This window comes from Papio anubis, chromosome 2 (genome assembly GCF_008728515.1).
Source record: "Papio anubis isolate 15944 chromosome 2, Panubis1.0, whole genome shotgun sequence".
Lineage (NCBI taxonomy): Eukaryota > Metazoa > Chordata > Mammalia > Primates > Cercopithecidae > Papio > Papio anubis.
In genome coordinates, this window is record NC_044977.1 from 175,780,186 (window position 1) to 175,803,151 (window position 22,966).

General features: G+C 38.1%; 1 protein-coding gene across 9 annotated transcripts in view; it reads left to right on the forward strand.

Moving 5' to 3' along the window:
- The window catches only part of RBMS3 (RNA binding motif single stranded interacting protein 3), a 1,467,317-nt gene that overhangs the window by 1,175,301 nt on the left and 269,050 nt on the right, over window positions 1-22,966 (forward strand). For all 9 annotated transcript variants that reach the window (XM_031662883.1, XM_031662884.1, XM_031662885.1 and 6 more), the window contains one exon: window positions 269-426. In XM_031662883.1, coding sequence (XP_031518743.1) covers window positions 269-426 — 158 coding nt within the window. The remainder of the gene's footprint in view (window positions 1-268; window positions 427-22,966) is intronic.

A 22,966-nucleotide genomic window follows, 5' to 3' on the forward strand; every position in this document is an offset into this window, starting at 1 on the left:
AAAAAAAAAAAAAAAAAACAAAGAAAGAAAGTGTATTAGTCTTTCTAAGGAATGAGGGACAGAGACCTTGGCTTTCAGTGGTCATTTTGTCTGTGATAAACATTCTGCACAATGCATCAGTAAAAAGAAGTAATGCCTCTAGTGAAAGAACTTTCAAGAGCACTTTGGAGATTATGACCTACATTGCAGTTTAAACAAAAGTTTCTCCATGTGTACAATGTTTCTCAATACTCAGAACTTACCACATTTGTTTCTTCCCTTCCCTTAGCAACAAGAGCAAGACCCAACAAACCTATACATCTCAAATCTCCCGATTTCTATGGATGAGCAGGAACTTGAGAATATGCTGAAACCCTTTGGACATGTCATTTCCACAAGAATACTGAGAGACGCTAATGGAGTCAGCAGAGGTGTTGGCTTTGCCAGGTAAAATTCTTTCTTTATATGTAATTGATCTTTCCTCATTGTTCTCTTAAAATTCCATTCCTTTTTTAGTACTAGAGCCCAAAGCAATAGAATATGCACAGAAAAAAAAAAAAATAAAAGTAGCTTATCAAATCTGTCATCCCTTTGTGTCTTTGCTTGGAGCTAAAGAATTTCAATGTAATTATAAATAAATTGTGCTTGTTAAAATGTATGTAGAATGTGTTTATGTGTCTTGAGTCATAGTAACATACATACTCAGTTCCCAGTCCTCTCTGTGCCTGTAGATCAACAAAATCAGATGCTGCCAATACCTGACAGAGATAATAAATGCCCAGTACCCCAAAGCAAAACAGCCCATGTGGTGAACAAAGTATCTAAATGTTCTGGCATTGATTTCCAAAAAAGGGTGCTAGCATTTCTCAGTAAAGAGAAAATAAAAGAAAGGAAACATTTAGAGAAACAGGAATTACTGAGAAGACCCAATAAACCCAGAAATACAAGGGAGGTCAAGAAGCCGTTTGCATTTAAGAGACCCTGGCTATGTGTTTTTGATATTTTAGGCAGAAGAGGGGAAAAAAAAATGTATTCCTTTCATTGTAAGAAAAGGAAGGGTAATTTTCATTTTAACTTTGAAGGAATGTTGACAAAAGAGGATCTCAGCCAGGAATGGAGTTTAAATAGTTGTACCTGCTGTGCTTTCATGAAAAACAAAGCTAAAGAAACCACAGAGTGAAAGAAACTGCTCAAAGACAATGAAGAAAAATAAAAGTCTTGTCTCTATGGCTTGGTTTATGTGTGTCTCCAGCTGATTTAACATGGATGAATGGATGGATGTTAAGTGTTATGTGGAAGTCAGCCCATTGCAGACAAGTTTGTTCATCTAGGATAAACTCTGCTGTCACTTGAAAAACCATTCCAAGGCCAGGAGCGATGGCTCACGCCTGTAATCCCAGCACTTTGGGAGACTGAAATGGGCAGATCAAGAGGTCAGGAATTTGAGACCAGAAAAAAATGAAAAACCATTCCAAACTAACTTCCATTAACTCACTTTAGAAGATAAAAAATTGTCATGTATATGTTAACTAATCTCTAACTCTATTTCCTTGGAGTTATGGTTGTGGACCACATGTGAAAATTCTTCTTATTCTCTATAATGTATACATAGTAAACCAGTAGACATAGGCAAGGTACATGCTTGATGATTTGAATAGAAATAAACAGAATGAAGAAAATCTCCCTAACTTGAATGTGTGCATGAGGTATTCAGGCTTTCAGGATATTGACACCTGTTGATTTTCATGGCCAAGGCAGAGCCTATGGCACTAGTTGGATCTCTGAATTAAGCCAATGTAGTCATTCTTATATAGTGTACAACTGGCTATTGGAGGTCTGAGCAATGTGGGAGTTCACTGAACCAGCTGCCATATTTCACTTTACATACCATGCACATTCCTTTGGTTCTTCCCCCATCCCCTGCCCTCCAAAAACTCTCCAATAAATTAGTTTCTCCTTTATTTGAACTCCTGCTGGGAAATAAATGCATTTCAAATTCATTAAGAGAACATATTTCCAAAAAGACCTACAGTGATTTTTTTTTTTTTTCTTTAAACAAAGGATGTGTTGGTACAAAGTATATTCGTTTCCTAAGTCTGGCATAACAAAATGTCACAGAACAGTGGCTCATATAACATAAATTTATTTTCTTACAATTCTGGAGGCTAGAAGCCAGAGATCAAGGTGTCTTTATAGCTGGCTTCTTGTGACACCTTTCTTCTTGGCTTGTAAATGGCTGTGTGCACCCTCTGTCCTCACATGGCTTTCCTTCTGTGCATTCCTGTGTCTTAATCTCTTCTTATAAGAGCACCAAGTCATACTACATTAGGGCCCACCCTAATGGCCTCATTTTAACTTAATTCCCCCTTTAAAGACCCTGTCTCCAAATACAGTCACATTGTGAAGCATTGGGAATTAGGACTTCAACATACGAATTTTGTAGGGGACACAATTCAGTTCATAACACAAAGATTGAACTATTCATTTCTCTCCCGTTTTTCTTTTCTATACAATGAGAGTTTGCTTAAAATGAAGCATACTTTTCTTAAGTACAGAGTCAAGTAATATATATTCTAAAAGGCAAAACTATAATGCTGGTATATGAGATCATGAAAGAATAAAACTTACAAAGTTATTTTTCTTTAGGAACTGAGGAAGGATGGGAATTTTACATTTTATCTCTGTTGTGAATGCAGTCTCTCTCTCTCCTCCATTGCATTGTGCATATAGAAGCCACAGTGAGCGCTTCAATGTTCAAATCTCATCATGTCAGGGTCCTGCTTACAATCCTTCAACGTTTCACTTGCCAACCTCTCCAGCATCATTCTTGATACTGCACACCATCCTGGCTTTGACTCTTTCTGTCTCATGTTCAGGCAAAAGCCGCCCTTCTTGCCTGGTTATACTTTGCATGGCTCTTCTCCTGACTTCTGCCTACTCATCTCTCAGGCATTGGATTAAACATCTTTTCTTCAAAGAATTTTTCACTGACCTCCAATCTTTGGCTTTAGACAAAGTTAGCTCTTGTTACAGCTCCTATAAAAGTTTTGATTTCTCTTTCAAATAAAATATATCACAATTACAATGAATTCATTGTTTAATCTCTGTCTTCACCAAATGGATGGTACATTTCCTTAAGTCAAGTTTTCTTTTTCATTGTTGGATGGATAACTGGATATGTGGCTAGTGGATTTCGTGATTACCATTCTGTGAAGTTTCAGAATAGCTAAATTCACTGGTCTTTTACAGCTTTGAGCTTCAAATATGAATTAGCAGTCACATTACAATTCTGAAATTTAGGTCTCTGTACTCTAAATAATGTCTTTTCCAATTTCAGAAAGTGGTATGTGGACTGAAAAGGCAAACATAGTTTCAAGACCAGTCACTGATTTCTTATGCCTAAGAAATAAAAATGAAGTGTGAGTCTGACTCTCTTTTGAAAGAAGCCAGGAAACCGACACAGAAAAAGTATTTCATTCTCCATGTATCTTAGACTTTAACGTTTGAGGATCAGAATCCCACATGATTAACCTAATTTAATGGGGTGAGAAAATATCGTTAGCTGTACCATAAATAGATCTGCCCAAATTCCTACTTTGCTGTATAACATTTGCTGTGCATTTTCTCAAGCAATTATGGCTTTTGCCTTAACTAATTTGATCATTCACAACTTAATCCTTGCACAAATGTTTCTCCTTTTAAGAATATTATCCTATCCCTTTTCCACTCAGCTTTTCTCATCTGAAATTTTCCCTCTGAACCACAAAACAGAGATGATTTCAGTCACCATTTCTTGATTCTTCCAAGAATAGTACATAGCAAGTGAGAGAAATTATTGTATTACATAAAGATGTCTTGGGACAGTGGTTCTCAAAGTGTGGTTCCCAAATCAGCAGCTGCAGTGCTTCCTAAAAACTTGCTAGAAATGCAAATTTCCTGCCCCCAACCTACCGAATTAACAATCTGGTGGTGAGGGTGTTCAGCAATGTGTAATCTGTGTACTAACAAGCACCTTAGATGACTCTAAAAGCACCCTAAAGCTTAAGAAGCTTTGCCTTACGGCATTAGTACTTGTTCTTAGGACCATCTGAATGATCTGTGAAAACTCTGATTGCTGGGCCCACTCTTGAAGTTTCTGATTCAATTGGTTTGGGGTGAGACTCAATTATTTGCATTTCTAACAAGTTTCCAGGTGATACTTACACTACAGATAAGGGAACCACCCTTTGAGAACTACTGCTTTGAAGTTGTCTGTGATTTTTCCAGGTGGAGTTGATTCCTGTTGATGCCTGATTTACATTGTTTTTCTTTCTCAAAATTACTAATAAGGAACTATCCCCCTTCCTGTTCCTCATGCCTTCTTCTTTATATCTGTCCAGTACTTAGAATATTGACACATAATTGAACTTGAGCAAATTTCTTATGATAAATAAATGAAATCACTTTAAGGTTTGGGGGTTTTTTAAAAATATAGCCATATGCAGAAAGACATTTGATGATAATGATAAACCAATTGTAAGATAGAGTACTGGAATATTAGAAAAATGTTTGGTAGCACCAGCCCAACTAGTATTAGCTCACAAATTTTTTCTTCCTGTAGGAGTTTACAGTTCCACAGGCATTATTAAAAGAATATGCTGACTGTGGCCAGGCACGGTGGCTCACGCCTATAATCCCAGCACTTTGGGAGGCCGAGGCGGGTGGATCACGAGGTCAGGAGATCCAGACCATCCTAGCTAACACGGTGAAACCCCATCTCTACTAAAAATACAAAAAATTAGCCGGGCGTGGTGGCAGGTGCCTGTAGTCCCAGCTACTCGGGGGGCTGAGGCAGGAGAATGGCGTGAACCCGGGAGGCGGATCTTGCAGTGAGCAGAGATCGCGCCGTTGCACTCTACCTTGGGTGACAGAGCAGGACTCCGTCTCAAAAACAAACAAACAAACAAAAAACCCAAAAACAAAACAAAACATGCTGACTGGGTGCGGTGGTTCACACCTGTAATCCCAGCACTTCGGGAGGCCAAGGTGGGCAGATCAAGAGGTCAGGAGTTTGAGGCCAGCCTGGCCAACATAGTGAGACCTCATCTCTACTAAAAATACAAAAAATTAGCCAGGTGTGGTGGCTCATGCCTGTAATCCCAGCTACTCGGGAGGCTGAGGCATGAGAATCGCTTGAACCTGGGAGGTGGAGGTTGCAGTGAGCCAAGATCACACCATTGCACTCCAGCCCGCAAGATAGTGCGAGACTCCTTCTCAGACAAAAAAAAAAAGAAAAGAAAAGAAAAGAAAGAATGTGCTTATTTAATTTGGAGAATATCCAGTCAATAATTGTGTCTAGTAAATTGTCGTACATATCTCTTGAATTTATGACTATCTCAATTCAGAAAACCTGAATAATTCTTTCAGTGGACTTCATTTTGAATGTTACTATTGGTGACTTCTAACCATCAGATGTGGTCCTTAATTCATGTACAAGGGATTTCAAAATTCCTTTGACTGGAAAGAATCCCCCCATTATTATTTTTCTTGCAACTATACATTAATCTTCTTTGATAACCATCTCTTCAAAGTAAAAGGAGTATCTTCATTTTATATTTAAAACGCTGAACTTCAAAGCATTGATTTGAATGCCAGTAGGGCGCACAGACAGCACAATTACAGGGTTTTCAAAGTTCCAGAAGCACAAGATAGTGTCTGAAATTACAGACATTTTATTTTTATTGTGTGTGTGTGTGTGTGTTTACTCTCTTGTAACTTAAAACAATTTTGTAAGATCCACCCCCCTCCAGGCAGCATTTTATAGCCAAGTTATAAACCTCTAAAAACAGAAGTTTACGGTGGGAATGCCGACGGTCGGCCCCACTACTGCAGAGCTAGTGAATGCCAACAGAGTACCTTGCCTGGGAGGGGAAGGATCAGAGCATAAATCAGCCAGAGTCTGGAGGGCCATGACCGTGTGTTCATGTTATCCATTTCCCACTCCCAGAAACATGAGACTGATTGTCCAGCAAAAATCACATTGAGAGGGTGTTAGGAGAGGCCAGTAAAGAATGACCCAAAGTGGGGAAGCGATGGTTGGGGGGCAGGGGGAGGCGGGTGAGCATTCACCATTAATCCAGCTTCAACATCTGGGAACATAGAACCTCTTTAAGCAATGCGTTTACTGTCCCCTGGTGAGCTAAAGAGCGTGAGAGACTGCAGAACAGAGAGACCTTTGTGTTTTGTAGTATTTTTTGCCCTTCTTCAATACTCTTAATTTGATTCTCATGGAGCTTTGTTTGAACAACTTCTAACACATGGGCAGCCCTGTGTTCTACCTCTCCCTACTGAATGTGCAAGTTTTCTAAATAAATCACTTAAGATTTTCTTTCTTTTCATTAAGTTAAAAAAAGCTGGTTATAGGCATACAAATACTAGCCTGCTTATTAAATATCAATCAGTATAAATAGCAGGTCTTTTTTTGCGTTTTCTACTAATAACTTTGAATATTGTTAAAATGTTATTTATTTACCTCCTACTGCCTGATACTTCTTGTTCTCTATCTTCTTCCATCTGCTGAAATATAATGAGACCACAGAAACAGAATAATCATATGAAAATATGGGAATTTTTAAGAATATGTTAAATAACTACTTTCTTTGAAGGCAAATATATGACTCTTTAAAATGCCCATCAAGTCTATCAAATTTTTTTAAAACTGTTTGGAATTGTTTGGAATATTGTTTTGACTGTATCTGTCTTGAATCCATCACTGCAGTAACAATTTCTCGCTTGCTGTTTTGGCAATCCTTTTGCCATTATTATTTTAAACACATGGAACCAGGAAATCAAAAGCGACTAAGGAAAATCTCTAAAGTGTAAACGTAGTGATTAGTAATCTCCAAACTACAGCTGTGTTTGTACAGAAACAGGTTACAATTGTGTTTTCTGAGATTGAAGAGAGTAAAGGTTGTATGTTTCATTCTTTTTGGTAATTTTAATTCTTCTTCTAATTGCCATCAGATGTGGTCTGCTGGAGAGTATACTCCTGGACCCCCTGCAGCTTCTTCATCTTTGTTCTTCTTTTGTGTGTCTCATCTTTTAACTTCGTTTGTTTCTTCTCCTTGCCTCTTTCTCTTTCTCTTACCATCAGAAAGTCAGAATCATAGCTGGAGAGTGTTAAACATTCTACTTTCTTTTTCATACATTCAGAGCCCTGAGTTTCAAAACCCTAACCAACCAGTGAACCAACTAAATAAATACATTGCATCAAATAATTTGTTATTCTGAAATCTCTGAGACTCCAGTCTAGTTTTATATATGCCTTTATAAAAATCTGATGAAGGGGATACAATATATACTTTATTGCTTTATTATTATAAAATAAAAATGACCACATACCAAATAATGCCCTCTGTGAAATGGGAAGAGAGTTCTGAAAAATCATGTACCTCTATAAAATGGAATTGAGGGAGCTTTGTTACCTCCAGATTAGAAATGGTGGCCATTCAGTATGCTTAGGGCTCATAAGATGTCTTTGACCTGTACCTGCTGTAAACACAAAGCATAACAAGGACTATTGGAGCATCCAGAAAAGTGGTGGCGTTAGAGGCAGCTAGTCTGCTTCTGGCCAACAGAAAAGTAAGAGGTGGAAATATAGCCCAATATCGTTTGGACAACAAGTTTCAGCCTCTTTTATTTAGTATATTTTCTACACTCTCAGCTTTCTATGAATTGGGCTAATACATTTATTCTCTGTATCTCTATGGTTATAAACATGGTTCTACATGGGTTTGAAATAACTTAGCTTGCAATACAATACAATACAATTATATTGTAACGTAATATAATTATAATTATAAATTATATTGAAGTCATAATATTCTAAAGACCAGGATGATTCAACGAGTGACAGCAACTATATCAATAAGTTGACTGAGATTTGGCTCAAATATATATATACATACACACACACACACACACACACACACACACACACACACACACATATATATATGTAATCATTTCATTCTTTCTTTTAGTTTATTGAATAAATATGCTTGGTCACTATTATCCAATACTGGCTTTGTCAGTATTCCAGTAATTGTTATAGATGAAGTAATTCTGAGATGTACACACACAAAAAACAATATCTGCTTTTACAGACCAACATTCTACTGGATTGGGGATGATGCAGGATTTTTCTCCCTAGTTCAACTAAATTTGGGTTCTTGTCTCATGTCCAGGAAAAATTAGGCATGTGGATACATTGAAGGGTGAGAAGGGCAGAATTTATTAAGCAAAAGGAAAACTCTCAGCAGAAAGGGGTAGTATAGCCCTAGGTAGTATTGGAAAAGGCAACATTTGATTGGTTAAAAGGCATTATTCAGAAAGAATCAATCAGGAAAGAGCAGGCAAACAGGGGCAGAAGTTTCCCTCTGGGTCACAGCTTTCAGTCAGAACCAGCAGTCATGTCTTTCAGCCTTCAGGCTGTTTCAGGCTTGAACGTGAAGTTTCACTGGGGACCCTTCCCTGTCTGCCTAGGTATTTGTCTGCCTCCTGCCTCTATCAGGGAGATGACAATAAGTATGTAATAAACAAATAATCAAACATCAGATAATGAAAGTATTACAAAAACACACCAAACATAGGCCTGTAATAGAGAGTACGGGACAATAGGAAGCAAGAGTTAAGAGAATTATGTTCTGTTTTCAGAAGGAACATTGAAACTAAAATATAAATCAGAAACAACCAGCCAAGAAAATCTCTTAGTGGGAGTAGGGAGGGAAGAGAACAATCCTGGCAAAGAGAAAAGGATGTAGAAAATCTAAGGTGGGGCCAAGTTCGGCACGTTTGGGAAATAGAAAGGAAACAAAATTGTGAAACACTGAGTAAGGGAAAGAGATGTAACAGGTAATAGTATCAGCCTTAAATAATGAGATTCAGAAAATATGATTAAGTACAGAGTTTATTTGAGCTCAGAGCTTGAAGACGGCCACTCAGGAGCTTAGATTCAAGTTGCCCTGGATATACAGTCCAATTAGCAGTAGTTACAAGTGGGTCTTGAAAGGAAAAAAGAAGAGGCAGTTTTCCAGTTTTTACTAAGAATATACATTAAAGTAACATAAGCTATTGATTGGCTATACATGGTTCTTTGTATCACAGATTCCAAGAACATGGAGATAATGGTAGAGGCAGCTAATTAAGAACAAAAATGCCTTTAAAAATATTACCCTGGGCATGGATGCTGTGAGGAGGGGCATGACCAAAAGTCTCATATTCTTGGCTTTCTGAGTAGAATAAATTTTGCATACCTCACAGAGCTCAGCCTGATCTGAGCTACTTTTGTTTTCTCGTTTCCCTCCATTTCATCAAGATGTTTTGAAGAAAGCATAGTAGATGAACTAAAAGCATTTTGACTCCTTAGTTCTGCATCATTAGGAAGGCTCATTCCCAAATGATCCTGGCCCACCCAGGTGGGTTTGTGGGGAAGAGGCAGGGGAGACAATACATCTCAGTAAGAAATTTTAAGTGTGCCTCAAGCTGAATTGGAATAGTATCACAGGGTGGCAAAAATGAGACTTTAGCCAAATCTCAGTCAACGTATTGATATAGTTGCTGTCACTTGTTAAATCATCCTGGTCTTTAGAATATTATGACTTTAATTTTCTCAGAAGCAGTAAAACAATGAGAGATACATATTGCACATAAGGATTACAATCAAGAAGAGAACATGTATTCCAGAATGAAAAAAGAAACCTGTTCCACTAGTGAGTCCACTAAAAACATCCTGAAGAAAATTAAACCCCTTTCCTTTAGAGAGTCATAGCCAGGAAATAATTCTGGATTTAGTCTAAAATATAGGAAAATTATAAAAACTCAAAAACAATAGTCAGTGCTGGAATCTAATAGCAGGTGTGCTATAGTTTTCTTCTGAAACATAATTTTTCTCTCTCCAGTTCCCCATGTAAACCAAAGATAATTCTTAGTCTAATCAATTTATTTACAAAATAAGTTTTGTAGTACACTTTGCCTGATTATTTGTACAAATTATAACAAAAATAATGAATGGCCATACAGGCTCCTTTAAGTTGGCTTTGCTAGAACTTTTTCATAAGGAATCTCAAATTACATTTTTAAAAGCCTCCTAAGGCTAGGAAAACAAGCCAAGGATTTGTCGTCTGGTTGTGCCTGTAATACCTGCATGAATTGGGTAAAATCCTCTCTTCTTGAGGTCCTAGAATATCTTGAGGTTTCTGGGCCTGTCAGAAAGTGATATTCTTTACTTATCATAAGGTCAGGAACCTTGTAAGAGAACCATGTAAAAATGTATAATGCCACTCTTTTCAAGGGGCTTTTTATTGAGTTTATAAAGTCAACTACAATTCCTCAAAGCAATCTGGTGATATCTAAAAATATGCCATTCCAATAAAAGCTTTGGTAAAATTACCAGTGTTCAATGTGCCTGTTAGCAAAAAACAAATATATTCTTATTGAACTTATGCAAATAACTATATTGCCATAAAATGAGAATACTCATTATTAGTTTCCATATTTTGAAGAAATCAGCTAAAGAGAAAGGTAAACATTTCGATTTTGCTTGCAAATGTATACTTTAGCCAGTTGCTATAAGCTATGAATAGCTGAAAAGAAAATAAGACAGAATATGAAAGAGTCAGTAATGTTGCAAATATAAAAGTCATAAAAATCATTTTAGTCCTCTATCAGTTCAGCAAATTGAAATAACTTTTGATTGATGTTGAGTTAGCAATCTTCATTAATGTATCAGTGTTTTAGTTAGAGTTCTGGAAGATTTTACTTAGTCCAAAGGTAAGATCACTAAAGTTATCGGAAATCTTTATTCAAAAATTCTTGTTGGGGTTCTTTTCCATGAATTTCCTTGAAGAAGAAGAAAATTTTGGACTATAGCTGATTATAAATAACTTTTTGAGAAGACTTACAATGAAACAATAATTGTTTGTGGATGACGACAAGAGGATGTTTTTAGTGGATTCACCAGTGGAACAGGTTTCTTTTTTCATTCTGGAATACATGTATACTAATATAACTGAAACCTATTTTTCTAACTTTTATTTAACTTCAGGGGCACATGTGCAGGTTCATTATATAGGGAAACTTGTGTCATGGAGGTTTGTTGCACAGATTACTTCATCACCCATATATTAAGCCTAGTACGCATTAGTTATTTTTCTGATCCTCTCCTTCCTCCCGCCTTCCACCTTCCGAAGGGCCCCAGTGTGTGCTGTTCCCCTCTATGTGTCCATATAAACAGCATTTCTTATTTGACAATGTTTCCTGTATGATTTTAACATACCAAATAAGTGTTATATGTCTCTCCTGGACTTCCAGGGGTTCCTCTTTTATGTCCAAGTTAGTACAGATCAAAAGATAATTTTAGAATTTGAAATTTAATTTTTGGAAATATTCAAAGTATTAAAGGTTTAAAACACTCGATATTGAAGTTAAAAAAATGTTTAAAACACATGATCAAAATAGGATCAGAAGTCAATGCATAATAATAGTCATTTATTTTGTGGAAATGATAATTCAAAAGTTTCAGAAAGCAAAATTTGTTATTATTTGATAGAGAAGGGGTTTAATACCCAATCAAGGGACCTAATAAAGACAACATGAGGGAAACTCTCCCTGCAACTTAATTATTTTACAGTTTACTCAAAAAGTAAACAAATCTTTTACTACCTCTTATTAATACTACACAAAATTCTTGTTCTAAGGAGAAAACCACGTTTTAGTTTTAGTGTATTATCAATACTAAAGCTAATTTTAATAAAACGCTATAACCAAATCCATCCAATCTCAATCAGTTTTGACCTCACAAGATAAGATTTCCATAAACCTTTTATAACCTTTTGGAATTTTGTATTAAAAATGATCAGTCTTCTGAGAAAACCCTGTGGCAACATAGGGGCACAGACTGTGGCCTTCCACCAGTGTGCTTCTGATATTAATGCTCAATTTTTAGAAAAACATATAAATAATTTCTTTCTAATTTTAGACAATTTGAACACACACAAAATTTCTTTCCCAAGATTAATCTTCTGCAAACCCTCTACAACTTGCTTAAAATGTTCTGCCACTACCTAAGCAAAAATTCTATGGATAAATACCTTGGTATTTTCCTGATCAGAAGACAGCTATTTTCACTAAACCAACAATATTAAACTAGTCTTATTTACCAAAGATTTACTCAAATCAAGTGAACTAAAAGGCACTTGAGCTGGTTTTGAGACAGGATAGTACCCTTGGTACCTTCGTGGGACTCACAAAGGGGTGGCTCGGTTAGGCAGCCCTCAGCACTCAAACCCCTGGTGGGAGGGTTAGCAAGCAGGTGAGCTGGTGCAGGAGCCGGGGCCAGTGCCTTTGGGCGCCTGCAGGAAAAAACACTGTACGGGCCCATGGCAGCGCCTAGGGGTTGCCTACGACCCCTAGAGCCCCAGAGGATGTGTGTTACTGTGTGGTCCTTTAGCTTTGTCATCTATGGATGGCTTAAGTGTTTAATAGCTCAATTAGTATGACGGCCTCTTCGGCCTCTTCGCCCTCACCTCGGTTCTTGTCCAGCATCCAGGAGGAGTGAGGTCACACAAACAATTTGGAGGGTGGTGAATGTGGAGGATTTTATTGTATGGTAGAAGTAGTTCTCAGCAGGAAGGGGAGCTGGAAGGGCAATAGAGTGGGAAGATAATCTTCCCCTGGAGTTGGGCCATCTGTGGCAGAACTCTTCTATGGAATTCTGCTGTCAAGCCATCCCTCTGAAGTTAAGCTGCTTCTCTCTAACATCCAGCTGGTTCCTCTTTTCTCCTTCTCTGCCAGTGGATCTTGGAGTTTTTATGGGTACAGGGTGGAGGGTGGGGCAGGCCAGGGTGGTTTTGGAAAAGGCAACGTTTGGGTGGGAAAACAGGGATGTGAAGTTCTCTTTTAGGGCCTTGGGTCCAGGCTTGAGGGTGGAGCCCTCGCCAGGGAACCACCCTCTTCTACCCAGTATTTCCCTGCCTCCTGTCTGTATGTAGTTTCTATCTTTCTGATAAAATACCTGATTTAACCACTTACATTTTCTTTAAGACAGTTAATTGGAGGTTGTTCATATATGTTGGTAGTAAAATGTCACATACACATGCCACATATAAACATATAGACATACAGGACACATGGAAGCAAATTTTGTATTAATAGCTTTATAAGGTTCTCCATTTGCCAGTTTGCAAATAGTTTCTTTCCGCTTTAGACTGTCAAGCCCCAAACAATTATTAGCTAGGCTATCACAAATTTACAATCCCAAAGACATGACTCAGGTGAAAATTTACATCCCAAAGGCACAGAACTTAGATCTAAACACCATTATTTACTGGGACAAAGAAGGGCATAAGTAAAGGCCCGGTCAAGATAAGATTAGCAGTAAAAATATCTTAAGCAAAAGTAAGGTGTGTTTTATAAACTTTAAGGCACTGTTTTTCCTATCATAAAAGTTTCTAGTAGCTTAGGTGCAGTAAGGGAGATGCTTCTGCAAGCAGAGATTTCCTTTATATATGTAAATCTATTTTACAAAGAGTTTCAAAATAGCCAGCTAAATGCCAGAAAGTCATATTTTGGAGATCAATCTAGTTAGATAGGTGGTATTCTCAACTTAGCTTATGTATTGATTAGATTATTAACTTCAGGGTTGAGCCCTTTAGTGAATAGCAAAATGAAAGCATTTGCAGTTTGGGGGCCCTAATATTGACATATGTGAAAAGCAGGCAAAACTGAAAGGCAGTGCACCTAGATATTTAAAATTGAACGGTCCCACTTTTACACTGAATTCTGAGATGAGAATCTTCTCATTCTCAGAAGAGAGAAATGCCACAAGACCAGGCTATGCAATATTTCCACAATGCACCTCACTGCAAAGACATTCCCTCAAGACTGGTAGGTGACCCAGTGCCCATCAGCACACTCTGTGATCAGACCACCCTCCCACAGGAGGAGTTTTATGCCTTGAGGGAAAGTGTTTCCTCCACCTTCAAGTGTTCAAACCTGTCTTTCTATCTAAACACCCGAAGAAATGAGTAGCCCCGTACATTTATAATCATTCACTGCAACTGATTTCAGCTACTTCAGAAACCACAGTTTTTGCCAGTGACTTGTCAGTCATTGCACACACAAAATTCAAGTTGTAATAGTGCAGAGTGACCCCTGGAACCCCAAAAGCTAAACAGATCAGCTACTACTTCTAACAGCTCTTGCAAATCTTTATTATTAGACTCAGTTATGGAAGTACGATTGCCCATAATTATACTTCCTTCTTGAATGATCAAAAAGACCCAGTGAGAGGAACTTTGGTCACCCAAGAAGAATGTTTAGATTTGTCAATAGAACTAAGCTGTGGAATCTCACCAATTTTAAAGATTACAAATTTTTCACTTCAGCCATAAGATTACACTTTTTCTTTTCAGAGAGAAACTATTTTTTCCCCGACCAAAATTTTAAATGAGATAAAAGATTGAAAAACTTTTTTTTTTTTTTTTTTTTTTTTTGAGACAGTCTCACATCGTCACCCAGGCTAGAGTGCAGTGGCATCATCTTGGCTGACTGCAACTTCTGCCTCCCAGGTTCAAGGGTTTCTCTTGGCTTAGCCTCCTGAGTAGCTGAGATTATAGGTGCCCACCACCATGCCTGTCTAATTTTTGTATTTTTAGTAGAGACAGGGTTTCACCATGTTGGCCAGGCTGGTCTGAACTCATGACCTCAAGTGATCCTCTTGCCTTAGCCTCCCAAAGTGCTGGGATTACAGGTGAGAGCCACCATGCCTAGCCAAAAGATAGAAAAACTCTAAGAATTAATTAAAAATAACACTAGCTCAAAAAGAAAAAGTGAAAGTCACAAATCTGCAATCAGCAGAAACTCTAGAGAATAACAAATGGAACTCCTACCTTACAGTGGAGCTTCAATTCCAACCACGTTGAGGCAGGTATGTGTGTGGTTTCAATAAGTGAATTAGTCTGAATCTTCAACCAAGAATGGAGCATTGAAATCTGAGGAGGGCTTACCCTGTTGACTGACCTCCATTGACTCTGGTAAGGTTAGATGAATGAAAGTTAGGCTCATACCAGGGCTCCAGCTGTCAGCAAATTGAGGGAGATCACTGAAAGTCTGCTTCAGGTTCCACCTGAGTCACCAAAATGTCCACCTTACATAACATAAGTACAGAGCTTATTTGAGCTCAAAGTTTGAAGATTGCCACCCAGGAACCTAGATTCATGTTGCCCTGAATATACAGTCCAATTGGCAATAGTTACAAGTGGATCTTGAAAGGAAAAAAGAAGAGAAGTTGTTTATCAAGACTTTACATTAAAATAACATAAGCTATTAATTGGTTCCTTGTTCTTTGTGTCACAAATTCTAGGAATATGAAGATAAAGAGTGAGAAAGCTGGTCAGGAACAAAAATGCCTTTAAACAATTGCCCCTAGGTATGGGTACTCAAGGAAGAGAGCCATGACTGAAGTCCTGTACTTATGTCTCTCTGGGCCTGATAAATGTTGCATATCTCACGTTGTTCAGCCTGCTCTGAGCTATTTTTCTTTTCTCAATAATATCTAGGAATGAAATATGGCTGCAGCTAGGAGATTGATTAAAAGTGGTAATGTATTCCAAAGTCATTTATGGTATGACTTTTCTAGACCTATACTTAATTTTCACTTTATCTCAAATTATTTAATTTTCTGCCATTTCTTTATGAAAATTCCTTCTAGAAACATTAGTCTGGCTAAAAAAAATATATTTAGATAATTATGCCTCTATATGAGTACACAGATGAGTGTCCCTACTGGGGTAATCAGGTAATCCAAGTGAAAGAAGTAGTTTCTAGATGGAGTATAAGGCAAACTTTATTTCTTATATGCTTCTTGAAACACACAGTCTTTGGGATAATTTTTTTACTCCTATGCTGTTGATAGCTTTATGGTGTAGGCATCAAGATGCTGAATGGAAGCAGAGTTTCACTCCAGATGATTCTACTGAAGAAAATTAAAGAGTATTTACAAAATATTTACAGAAGCAGTGTTAAGGGAACTGGCAAAGAGATGTTGATGTTCCCAGAGAGGAGCAGCAAAGGGAGACCCTTACCACCCTGAGAGCTCAAGGAGTAACCAGATGTGGCTGAGCACAGTGGCTCACACCTGTAATCCCAAGCACTTTGGGAAGCCGAGGTGGTGGATCACAAGGTAAGGAGTTCAAGACCAGCCTGGCCAAGAGAATGAAACCCTGTCTCTAATAAATACAAAAATTAGCCAGGCGTGGTGGCAGGCGCCTATAATCCCAGCTACTTGGGAGGCTGAGGCAGAGAATTGCTTGAACCCGGAAGGTGGAGGTTGCAGTGAGTCAAGATCGAGCCAGTGCACTCCAGTCTGGGTGACAAAGCGAGACTCCATCTAAAAAAAAAAAAAAAAAAAAAAAAAAAAAGGAGTCACCAGAGAGGGGTGTTTCCAGAGGTCAGTGAGAGCTAGAGCCTCAGAGGAGGGCTTGCTTGGAAGGACTGTAGACAGGGAGAGACGCAACACCTACTAGACAGAAGGGCCAAAACAGGGAGAGAAAGAGGGAAAATCACTCAGATTTCTCTCTACTCTTGCCTTTTGAAGTTCTTTCAAGCTTCCATAGGCAGAACCCAATGGAAAACCAGTAAACAGAAGAGCTAAGATTATACAGTTGATAGAAGGGTCACTTTCTTGGGGCATAGAGCAGGACAGAGAGGACATCTAGGAAAGGGTGAACAGAAATACAACACTATCCCTGTATAAATTAAATACTTTTTCTTTTCTCTTAACTATTAAAAATAAACAATGCAAGTTCAGTGACAAACAGCACCTACTATTTTGCCTTAGGATGGGCAATTGATACAGATTGGTAGGAATAATGACAAAGTGACTTCATTTAAAGAACAAAACTGCTCTTTTACTCTATTCCATGGTTGCTGTGATGTCTTTTTTTCTGACACCAAATGTGTGGGTTTTTCTGACATCAAATACCTTATTTTTGCATATCAATTCTCCAATTCTCTGACATCAATTGGATGTCCTATAATTTAACTCAGTTTTGACACAAACTACCTGATCATCATCAGACTCCACAGGTGTAAGGGCTCAGTTCCATACCAGCTGCAAATGGAGTGCCCAGGTGTATTAGTCCATTCTTATACTGCTATGAAGAAATACCTGAGGCTGGGTAATTTATAAAGAAAAAGAGGCTTCATGGACACACAGTTCCACATGGCTGCTGAGGCCTCACAATCATAGCGGAAGGCGAAGGGGGAGCAAAGGCATGTCTTACATGGCGGCAGGCAAGAGAGTGTGTGCAGGGGAACTGTTCTTTATAAAACCATCAGATCTCATGAGACTTACTATCCTGAGAACAGCACAGAAAAAAAACCACCCCCATGATTCAGTTACCTCCTACCAGGTCCCTCTCATGGGACATGAGAATTGTAGGAGCTACAACTCAAGATGAGATTTGAATGGGGACACAGCAAAACCATATCACCAAGCTACCCACATTTCTTCCCAGCAACTACAAAATGTGGGAGTACCCAGAACTCCCCAGTTCAGGTTTAGTAACTCACTAAAATGACTCTCAAAGCACTTTATGTTTACCAGTTTATTATAAAGGATACAACTCAAATGAAAGAAACGCATATGGTGAAGTATCAGGGAAGGGGTGTGTGGCTTCTGTGGTCTCTCTGAGCTCACTACCCTCCTGTCATGTATCAACGTCTTCACCAACCTGAAAACTTCCTGAACTTTGTTGTTTCTAGGTTTGATTGATTAAATCATTGGCCCTTGGTGTTTGAGCTCAATCTCCAGCTGCTCTCCATTTCTCAGAAGTCAGAGAGGGTGGGGCTGAAAGTTCCAACCCACTAATCAAGTCTTAGTCTTTCTTGTGACCAGTCCCCATCCTGAAGCTACCTGAGTGACCTCATTAGCATAAACTCAGATGTGGTTAAAAATAGTCTATTCTGAACAACACAACATACCCTTATCACTCAGGAAATTCCAATGGTTTTAGAGGCTGTGTGTCAGCAACCTGAGAAAAAGACTAAATATATTTTTTATTATGTCATAGTTGCCATGCAGAAAGCATGGGTTAAACTGTCCCATCTATTAAAAGGAATTATAAATTTCAATTTTCATGTGAAATCTCCGAAGTTTCAAATGTTGACAATCATTTCAAAATTTCCAAAATCTCTTTGCAGTCCAAATGGAACATACCTGTAGACTGGGTTTGGCCCGTGGTTTCCAGTCTCACATACCTGACACAGAACTGCGGAACAGGACTTTTCAACCCTGGCTGCACACTGAAATCACCTGGGTATCTTTGAAATCTTTCTACATGGGCCTCGTGCCAAAACAATTAAGTCAGAATCTCCTGGGCTGGGCCCTAGAGATTGGTATTTTTAAAAGTAGTTTTCTGATAATTTTAAGGTACACTGATTTTAAAAGTAAGCTTCTTATTTTGGAATAAGTTTACCTTCACATGAAAGTGTAATGATAATATAGATTTTCTATATACTGCACACCCAGTTTTCCCCATTAACACCTTAAATTACTGTGGTACATTTGTCAAAATTAAGAAACTGACATTGGCATATTATTATTAACTAAATTCCAGACTCTATTTGGATTTTGCCAACTTTTTCTTTAACATTCTCTTTCTGTTCCAGGATCCAATCCAGTTACCATATTGCATTTAGTTGTCCTGTCTCATCAGCCTGCCCTGATCTGTGATAATTTCTTAGGCTTTGTTTGTTTGAATAGTACTGGCCAGGTAGCCTGAATGTCTCTAGATCTGAGTTTGTCAGCTATTTTCCTCATGATAGGACCCTTAGTTTATATGGGTTTTGGGCGAGAATACCACAGAGGTGAAACACCCTTGACATCTCATATCAGGTTATATTCCATTTTTGAAAACAACTTCTTGAAGTAATAGTGGCTGGGTAGAGTGGAGCTAGCAGGACCCATCCTACTCTTGAACAGATTGAAGTACATCAGTCAGTAGAGAAAATCAGGAGGGATGACATGAGGTCAGCAAGGGAGCTGCATCTCTTCCAAATAGTCTCAATTGAGAGTCATGAGACAAAAGTTCTATTCCAGGTTCATCCACTAACTAGTTTTTGAAAAAGCCATTCACAGTCTTCTAGTGTTACTTTCTTCATCTGTACAATGTAGAAGTTGATATCTGAGGCCATTTCCAGTCTTGAAATTATGTGATTCTCAAACTCTGGAATGTGTTTTCATTAGTCAAATATTGTCATCCACAGTTTCATTTCCTAAGAGGAATGTGTTGTAATGCTGAGCAAGATATCTCAAAATGTCTGGTTTCTACAAAAGGGCATATAAGGGAGACCTCTCAGCTTCACTGTTTGGTACTTAAGCCATTTGTATCCTAAGAATGTCAGGTGCCTGGCAGGAAGAAAACAAATTGCAAAAACTGAGAAGAAAATTCATCACATTCATTCATCTTTGTTTCTCGGACTCACCATTTTATTCCTTCCATTACAATGGTTTAAGAAAGAAATGACATAATTTGTTTTTGAAATGTCAGAAGGAGTGCACAGTTTAGTACTTTAAAAAGTATTTTAATGTTGACCCTGTGCATACGTAAATCTTACCAGAAATGAGGATGACTGGCTTACAAAGTCAGATACTCTAAGTTGCCAATAGTTTGTACAGAGCCTGTGATTGCAAAACCACAAACATTTCACAATACTGGAAACCTCTAATTAACCATAATAAATGACAAGATGGATTTGTTTTAAACACATGGTTAATAACGCTTATTGCTTTAAGACCAAAAACTGTGTGATTCTTTATGGAGGTGACAGAGGTAGGCTGCAAATGGTTTTGCAAAGTATATTTCTACCTCTGCATATTTAGTCTGACCCAGAACATTCTACTAATATTGTATCAGCCTCTCATCTGATGTAATTTGCCTGTGGGAATTGTATTGGCTGTTAAACTAGCTCCTCTTAGTAGCTGTTTTAAAAAAAAAAAAAAAGGAAGAAGCAGCAGCACAATTCTGTGGTGTGTTTCAAATGACTGAAGTCAGGTTCCTAGGTACTGAGACAAGAAAGAATGTCAAACAGGACCTTTAAAGTGTATTTATATTTAAACATCAGACCTAACAGAAAACCCTGAAGCTTTATACAATGATTAGAGCCTTGTAAGAACCTAATTAATGTATTGTCAGGTGAATGGTTGGCCTGGCACTCGAGCTGTTCTGAGGGACACAAGGGGTTTCAGGTACCACCTAGGAAGAATAGATGCAGTTGTAGTGATTCAGTGGCCCATCTGAAAGGGCCCTATAAAGGCAGCTGTGTCTGGCGTGCTGTCTTTTCAGACTCACTTGATAATGCTAGTGTCAGTTTCAACTGAAGCGTGTGCCAGATTCCAGATAGCTTGAGCTGGCATTTCAGAGAGGTTAATTGTGAAACTTGAGAAGAAAATGGGCACATTCTTCCTAAGATGGCTATTCAAATATAGTCTCTTCCCGCCCCGCCCCCCCCACCAGAGCTTTCTGGGTCTCAGTCTCATTTTTGTTCTGCTTCCACATAAAATGCATGAGGAACAGTGGGACTTTTCCCCTTGGCAGCTCCTATATTGCCATCTTTGCTGGGACTGCTTTGCCTTGTTAAAATGTGCCCCGTGTATTAAAATGGAATTGTCACTGCTGGGTGGTGCAGCATAACATGGTTTGACACTAAGCGCCGGCAGCTACAGAAAACAGACTTTTATTGCATTTATTCTTTCAGAGACGGGAGTCTCTAAAGGCTCACAGCAGACATTCACTTAGTTAAATCTGAATGAACCCAAAGTGAACAATCTATGCTGCTGTCTTTGTGTTCATAGAAACAGCCTCCATCCAGCTTGATATGACTGTAAAACAGTGTTAAGAAAAGACGATCATACTTAGAATACAGAAGGGAGGACTTGAGGCTTTCAAACAAGAACAAAAATATTTTAAGTGGGTGGAGTGGGTTAGCCACTTGATTTTCTTTTTTAGCTTCCTCTCTATTCCCTAAAATGTATTATGTAGAATAAACACGCACACACCCCTAGTATTAGTCTTCATTTATAATTCCATGCCATTTTAAGACAAAGAGAAGGGATTTGATTTGTAGGACTCTTGCAAGCAAGCTTTAGATTCTTAACTGCCTTTTATCCAGGCGAGTACCCAGAGAGAGACTGAACAGAGAGGGGGCTTTGAGGCATAAACTTTGCATTCTGTCGCTCTCCTCGAATAAAAATTCCATAAAGTAACATCTGTAGTAATTAAGGGCTTACATTTCCTCTCCCATTCATGTCTCTGCTAGGAGGGAAGGTTATTTTGCCTAAGAGACAATAGTGGATCCTGTGGGAAGAGAGAAAGAACAGTTAGAATTCTTTTCTTCATGGAAATGGAAGTTTTCTACTTTCAAAAAGAAAAAAAAAGAAAGAAAGATTAAAAAACAATTGAAAGACTTACAGTAAAAGCTTCCACTGGAAAGGAAACTTGAAAGAGTTAGGAAAATGGTACTTAGCTGTTCCTAAATATTTAGAATGAGGAAAGACTCCTCTTGCCTTTCTTATCCAAACATCTTCTGATATAGGGGAACTTGTGAGTGAGTAGTAAACAAAATACGGTTTGGGTTTTTATTTTTTATCTATTAACATTGCATTCTGAATTTTTTTTTTTTTTCAAAATAATACTTATGTGCATCCCTTGGGTCACCTGATGATATACATACTAACCGTTTATATTAAGTTAGGTTCCTGCACTCTATTGTCATAGAAGGATCAACTACATAAATTAGGGTGAAAGATGACAATGTAGATCCCTTTGTTAAAAGCACTGTTAAGAAGTTCAAGGTGGCGACAGCAGAACTTTAAACCAAGTGCAGGGTTGTTCTAAGTGTGGGGCTCTGTGTGAAGACACAGGCCTCATTCCTGTAAATTCAGCCCTGCTTGGCAGTAGAGATTTGTCATATGTGTCAATACAGACAGATGCACACTCATCCCATGCTTCATAGGAATGTACATCTGAAAACAAAACTTCTTCAGAAAATAATTATAGCTCTAAAATGTAACTTGTTCCTGATATCATCTTCAAGCTTGTTAAACAGGTGATACAGATGCCCTGACTTCCTCTCTCAGTTAATTTTTAAGAATTTCCCGGGCAAACCTTCCACTGAGCCATATGCTTGCTCTCTCTACCACACTGTAATAAGGACGCATGCCCTCCAAGCTGCCCAGCTCAGCCCCCTGCCCTAATTACTTCTCCAAAAGCCTTTCCTAGATTCTGTGCCTCTTCTCAGCATCATCTCTGACTTCTAGGATTCCTCTCACATTTGAATTCTTATAACTGTAATAAATATGTATAACTGACTTGACATTTGTTAACATATTTTTTTCATATCTTGTTTCCTTTGCCATGTAATATGGTCCTGTAATATAGCCATGTAATATGGTCCTGAAATACATATAAAATTTAGACATAGGAAAGTTTTACAACTTGGCGTTGATGGGCACCATTCCAAAAAAGCTCGTATTAATAACAGCAGAAAATCTAAAATTATACTTTGCCTTCTGAACAAATTTTACACATTTCATACACATTCTTTCATGTGTATGTGTGCTGTTTCTTAAATTTATTTTTGCCTCTAGTATACTCTTTGGAAGACTTAATTTCCTTTAATCAGAATTAATCCTTAATTATTATCCTCCCCATCTAAGCTTATAAAATAATAAAGGCCAGATATTATTCATTATTTGGAAAATGCTACAAATATTACTGTACTTAAGATACGGTAACATTGCCAAAATTTAAATTATGTTGGTCTGGCTCAAAATGTTCATGCTTCAGGTTGTATGTGAGATGCCAAAATTTGGCACAAGAACACCAGTTTAGGAACATTGATAAGATAGTATGAAAAAATAAGACATTGTCCAAAATTCAATATTGAG